This window comes from Silurus meridionalis, chromosome 3 (genome assembly GCF_014805685.1).
Source record: "Silurus meridionalis isolate SWU-2019-XX chromosome 3, ASM1480568v1, whole genome shotgun sequence".
Classification (NCBI taxonomy): Eukaryota; Metazoa; Chordata; class Actinopteri; order Siluriformes; family Siluridae; genus Silurus; species Silurus meridionalis.
This window is the reverse complement of record NC_060886.1, coordinates 11,134,117-11,140,952: the sequence shown is the minus strand read 5'-3', so window position 1 is coordinate 11,140,952 and position 6,836 is coordinate 11,134,117. Positions and strand designations below refer to the sequence as shown.

General features: G+C 35.1%; 1 protein-coding gene across 2 annotated transcripts; it reads right to left on the bottom strand.

Moving 5' to 3' along the window:
• Positions 1-3,081: 3,081 nt before the first annotated feature.
• On the bottom strand, positions 3,082-6,524 carry gpr18 (G protein-coupled receptor 18). Of its 2 annotated transcripts, none has more exons than XM_046841086.1 (2): positions 6,352-6,524; positions 3,082-5,244 (listed from the first exon to the last, which is right to left on the bottom strand). In XM_046841086.1, exon 2 carries the CDS (start codon positions 5,232-5,234, stop codon positions 4,245-4,247), a length of 990 nt encoding a protein of 329 aa, XP_046697042.1. In that variant the 5' UTR covers positions 5,235-5,244; positions 6,352-6,524; the 3' UTR covers positions 3,082-4,244. The 2 variants fall into 2 exon arrangements, with proteins under 2 accessions (XP_046697042.1, XP_046697050.1); XM_046841094.1 differs by having other exon boundaries at positions 3,082-5,240; positions 6,348-6,360.
• Positions 6,525-6,836: the final 312 nt, after the last annotated feature.

The following is a 6,836-nucleotide window of genomic DNA, read 5'->3' as shown; positions in this document are numbered from 1 at the left end:
AATCACTCACTCAGCTGTTGAATATTTAACATACGCTATATACGCAAAAGTACTGGTACACCTGACCTTCCCAACGATTTTTGGTTCTTCCCCAACCTGTTACCACAAGGTTGGAAGCACATCATTGTATATGATGTCTCTGGATGTGGTAGCATTACATTTTTCCTTCAGTTTAAATTAGAGGCCCAAACCTGACAAAGCTCCTGTGCACAAAGCCAATTCCAGGAAGATTTAGTTTAAATGGTTTGGAAAGAAAATTCTCAGTAGCTGAATGGGGTGTATGGGGTGAAGTGGAACGCTGACTGCACCCCATGCCTTATTATCCTACATCAGTTCCTTTCTTTTTTTCCAACACCCTTGTGGCTGAATGAGCACAAATCTCCACTTGAACACTTCAAAATCTAGTGAAGAATCTTCCCAGGAAAATGTCCAAAAAATCAGGAACTCCATTTTATCAATTTAGTTTTTTATCACTCACAACAAAAATGCTTCACCCTCACACTCTACACATTTTTATTTTCAACTCACTGTCACATTTCTTTTTTTGTGGATTTTGCTTAACATTAGTGAATTGACATATTTGCTAATATTCTCACCGGTTTCAGATTTTTTCAGGCAATATATGGGACAACACTGATGAGACACTAGACTAAATATAGACAGTATTTGAGACAGTGAGATGCACATCATGAACCATTTTTAAACAAATATTTTGATTATTACAAATGACCTATCAATGTGAAAACACAAAATGCATTACGTTTTTATTAATTTATTTTAAAACCAGTGCTTGGTGGAAGGTAAGAGAGTTGCAAAAACTCACCAATAGCTTTAACTTAAATATTTGGAAGTATTCATACCTACTTATGAACTCATTAAGGTAAATCAGGGTATAGTGGAAGTAACAGTAAAGACCATTTTAAACACTTAGACCACAGGAACATAGTTTATGCACATTATTGTTCTCTGTGACAAACAGAATAAATATATTTTAATATAAAACTTCAAAATAAATATTTGAAAATATTAACAAATATCATTGTTTAAATGTATATTTTATTTTCATTTATGTATTTTTTTGTTGTACCAGTTAATTTTATTAAACCATTAATAAATGCTCATTCTTTACATTTAACAAAAACACTATTATGATATATTGTAAGACCCCTCTTTTTTACTCTTTGATGAAAATTATGGTAATTGCATAAATGAACTTGATATAAATCATCACCAGTTATTGATCATTTCCCATAATAGCGCATACGATCCTGGTACACTATAGAAATTTGCAAGACTTACACTTTCTTTCTTTTTTTTTTATCTATATATAATTATATCAATAGTTGGGAAACATCTGCAAAACCTGTTAGTTAGTAATCACTTCAGCTATGGCAGATATAAACAGTCATTCCCTTACCAGACCATCTTATTTAATCTCTTGAAAAAAAATAGAATATACTGAAAAAGTGCAGTCCTCTGTTTATCCCACTTCCCAAAAGCAATCATAAACAGCTTCACCTCTGACTGTTGCAAAATGCTGATACTAGAGTCTCCTTTCATAAATGTTAAATAAAATGTTATTCTTTTTTTTTTGTAAGAGCAAAATAACTTTATCAATTATTATACATGAAACCAAATATAACACCTGTTAGCTTTATAGAATATGGAATGCCCTTCATTCAACAACCTGTTAATTTAAAATACATTAATATCAGACTGAGTATATAACCTTCTAGCACTACAGCACTACTGTCAGAGCTTCTGTTACAGCAGCTTAATCGTCACCCTCTATCCGAACGAGAGCCACTTGGTTTTGTATTGTTTAACTTGTCTATCAATGTACAGAATGTTAGAGGTGCACAAGGAGCAGCCCCGGTAGTGTGTGTGCTTTATTCCGTGTGAGTGGTGGACACGCTCCATAAAGCATTTCCAGGCCTGCTTATCCTGTTTCCTTTTGCTCCAGCACCCTTTTTCAAATGTGTGAAAATGTTTTAGTATACCAGTCCTCGTGTGAATATACTGAGAGAAAGGTGGTGTTCCAGCAGTATTGAATGTGACAGATATATTTAATGTGGATGTTTAAAGGAACTTAAGAGAGCTCGAGTTGCAATTCCCAGATGGTGATGTTAGCTGGTCTTTGCACTACTGAATGCACACAGATGGGGGTTTTTTTCCAACATCAGAGAGCAGTGAGTATTTATTTGGTATATTCACACTAATGGTCTGATGGAACATTTTGATGATGCCTTTAAAATAAAACAAGCTAAGAAACTCCCAGAGACAACTTGGCCTGGAAAATTAAATTAAAATGTAAAAAATGATTATTATAGTGTTAATTGTCACCCATCTCTCTGTAAGGTCTGCGATGTTCTTCATTTATATTTCATTTGTGCCGGCATAGATTGATGCACTGCTTAATTAGCTATAACATTGATGATAACCCTGTGCTAAGATATGAGACACCTTTATCATACTTTGACTTTACAGATAGTGACAGGATTTAAATACGCCCATGTATTATAAATTGTGGATTCTTTCTCTGCAAACTGTCACAAACACTTTGTGGGGAAAAATATACTGCATATTCAATGCAATCTGCTCCCAAAATATATAAATATAATACATATATTAGTACTATATGTTACTTTTCCCATGACCATGGAGCCTTCCAGTCTTCCTCGAAATACATCCCAAATGTGGTCATTACCTGGAGGATCGGATCAGGCATATTATAGCAGAAAAGAATATGGACTCTGGGTTTCTCAAACAAGTTGTGCTCCTCTATTGTAGCTCGCGCCAACGTATGTTCCCACATCTGCCATCATTTGCTTCCACCTGCTGGCATTAACGAGGTAAATCAATGTCCAGTTTGGGTAAAGACCTGCTCTGATCAATAGCGCCCCTCTCTGGCGAACTAAAAAATGTGCCACCTTATACATGGATAATAATGCAAAAAGAAAAAAGAAAAAAAAAAGAAGAAAGAATATAAAAATTAAATAAAAATGCATTATCCATCATTATTTTGCACTGGTCTTTGAAATGATCTTGAATTATTAACATTAAAATAGTTTTACAAAATCAGGCCTTTAAACAAAAACAATTTTAATATTCCAGTTACATTGTTATTTCTGGGTCCCTCCCAACACACACACTTCTTACATGAAGAGAGCTTACTTCCAGTAACACTGTTACAGATTGTTATTGCCTTTTCCTTAAACCAAATACAACTATAGTAAAAAACTTAACAATGGTACAATATTACAGATTATAAACGGTGTTGAAATAAAAGATATTTAAAACATTTGTTTCATCAGCTTAATTTTCTTTATAACATGTTCAGGAATTTCTGCTGTTTCTTTAGAAAGAGTTGATTGGAATCAACAACGTTCTTGCACAGCACTTGATGTTAAGGTCTGTACATTGTAAACTGTATATGAAAATGTATATTTGGCTAGAACTAGCTATAGGTTATAACAACAACAACAACACCACAATATAGAAGTCATGATCCACAGTAACAATTAAAGAAATATGCTGTGTTATAATAACAGCACAGTATGAAAACAATCAGTTTATTGTCTGTAATACATTAGTACGTAATAGCTTATAGAAGCTATAAACATACTTGGCATGGTATGGGTAAGAAACATTCCGAGAAACATTTCAGAAAAACTATCAATTCAGAAATGTGCTTGCCCAGTCCCATGGTAGGCTTGTCCAGACCAGACTAAAAAAGTGGCAAGTATTGCAACTGATAAAGTTTGACAAGCTTATTATGTACATTTATACAGACTAGGAAAATAAGAAAACACTTAAATTTATAGGAGCATGAATTCATAACCTTATGTACAATAAATGGTCTCTTAATAATATTAATCAGTCAAATTCCCACTAAACCCTGATGACATTGTACAATCCAAAAAGAAAATTGTTTGTTTATTTAATACATTATGAATTTTTGCAATACCATAGGAGATATTATTATATTATATCTAATTCACAGCTGATTTACTTGGATAAGTTAACTTTCATAAGTCAATTGAAAGCCACATTTGCAGAACCAGCATGACAGACAGAGAACAGAAAGAGCTCTTGATTAGAAATGGACAAAACAACTGCAACAAATGAAAGTGAAATAGTCCAAGCTTCAGTTTGTTCCTCTTTTTTTCAAGACTAGTCTGAAATTATCTTATATATATTTAGAAAAAATTTCAATTTCCTGTGTTCAAACCATGTCAGATTAATCAGATCATGGCACTGGTAAGGTTACTGAGAGAGCGCACACTACCTGTGTGTCGACTCTTTCTTCGCACGCTTCTTAAATAGTTTCTGTAGAGGATCACACTAATCACACGGTCCTGAAACTGTTTAGAAACTATGTAGTAAAGTATAATATCCAACACTGTACTCATGTTCATCAGGAACGTTGTGAATGACCCCCAGGTGCTGTAGTCCTGGCCACTATTCTCAAAAAGCAGAAGCACAAAGCAGACATGAAAGGGAACGAAACAGACCAGCACCTGCATGATCAACGTGATGATGATACGAATGGATTTCTGCTTCACGTTGGGCTTGAGCTTGGATGTGCGCCCGTGGATGAGGTTGTCCACAATGGTGATATAACAGCCCACCATAATCAACAATGGCACCAAGAAGAAGAAAGTCAGGCGAGCGAAGTGGACAGGGTTGTCCCGACGCAGGTAGACGATGTCATGCATCTTCAGGCAGGTGGTATGGTTGGAGATTTGGTCCGGATCTTCATCCAGGAAAAGAAGTGATGCGGCACCACCAAGGGTCATGATCCATATACCCACACATGACAACAAGGCCTTGTGCACGTTCTTTAGCTCTTTGCTATGTCGTGGCTGAACTATGGCTACATAGCGGTCAGCACTTATAAGAGCAAAGAGCCAGAGAGCCAGACATGGATAGAGTATTGTAAGTGCTGCATTGATTCTGCAGAACATATCACCAAACGGCCAATAATCCCCACTGTAGTAGGCCATTCTGAAGGGAAGCAGGACAATGAAGATAAGATCCACCACAGCCACATTGATCATGTAGATGGTGACAGAACTCCTTCTTTTTGTAGTTAGAGCAAAGACCCAGAGGGCTGAAAGATTGACCACCAAGCCAACAGAGAATATGATGCTGTAGAACACCAAGCTGACTATTTTGAAAACTGGAGGGAGATAACCCTCACTGACGAAGGCCAGTGATGTATTCTGTTCCATGATAAAATACCTGACATGCATGATGAAAAACACAAAGAACATTAATGTAAAAAAAGACAGTGGTTTATATTTATAAGTGATGGTGTATGATGATTCCATGTGGGTGAATTTGTTTTGTAGGAGGTCAAGCAATGACACATAAGCATAACACTACTCTACATAAATCTTTTGTGGTGTTAGACTTTTGGACCCCACTATATACATATATATGTCTAGCTCAAAGGTTTGCAGTCCCAGAAAGACAGCTTTTGAGCTATAGTAAAAAAGACGTGTCAAGTAATGTCAGAATCTCTGAACAACTTCTGATAAATCTCTACCTGAATGACTTTGGTGGATTAATGAACATACTTTTCAATGTATGTATATACAGTAACTCTAGCAAATATCATAAACTGGCTTCTTTAACTCAGCTCAGAAGACTAAAATAAGTCTATATAAATATAACCATAAATCTTTTATTATTACTTTATATTTCACTTCCTTAATGTGCTGTATGCCATGCTTTCATTGCATGACAACACCTTCAAAGACCCGAAAAACCCCCACATGGAGAACTCATTACTCATTTAAAGAGGTGGAAATATTTACTACTTTTTCTGTAACATAAAGTGTAATCAAAATAACTAAGCCTTTATGGTAATTTAGCTTGGAAATTGATTTGGCAGTCCACAGACACTAAGATAAAAGACATTACTGTAAAACATTGAAGTGAAACCTGTTTTTTTTTAGCATAAAGTGTCTGACAGGAAGGTCTAAGAGCATGCACTCTAACGCTGGCACTAACACAGCTCTCTATTTTTCTCCTAAATCAATTATTTCTTATATTCTTTCTTACTAGTTTCATTTTATATATATCAATCAAATCATAACATTCCCTTATTAAATATATATATATATATATATATATATATATATATAGAGAGAGAGAGAGAGAGAGAGAGAGAGAGAGAGAGAGAGAGAGAGAGAGAGAGAGTCTTATACTGTATTTTCTTTAGATTTCTCTTACAGGATACATCAACATGTACAAGTTTCTACAGGACTATTTAAGTTAAACTCAGTTAAACACTTAACATAAATACCAAATAATTACAGAATGGTCTTGTAAAAGTATACATACCACAGTGAACTACATCATTTTGTGCTCGTAGTTGCTTCTGACTAACATGAATGTTTCTGGTTTCTGTGGTGGCAATCCATCTCACATCAAGCTCTACTATAATAGCTCACAGGAAGTTGTGTAGCTAATGACATTTAAATAACATCTCTTTATGACATTTGGTTGGTTACTTCCTGCATCTTGTCTACTGGTAACTAGCAAAGTGCACACCCTCTTGTTGTGGTTTGCTCTTGTTCCTCATAGTGAGTTTGACTGCGTTTATGTAATGTGTGTTATGTTGTTTTGATAGATTTATGCATTCATTTAGCTGTGATTCTCATGTCTGGATTCTAAGCTCTTTTAGTTTGCCCTGGGTAATAGTACCTGTATATCATGTCATCTGCACTGGTAAAGCCCTGTTTTGCTGAATTGTAAGAATTTCTTGTTGTTTATTTTTGTTCTCATGTCTGACTGCTGATTTAGTAATGGATCTGGCTAATATATAC

Excerpts from the sequence above, each read along its gene's own strand:
- gpr18 (XM_046841086.1), bottom strand. The coding sequence starts at position 5,234 with ATGGAACAGAATACATCACTGGCCTTCGTCAGTGAGGGTTATCTCCCT.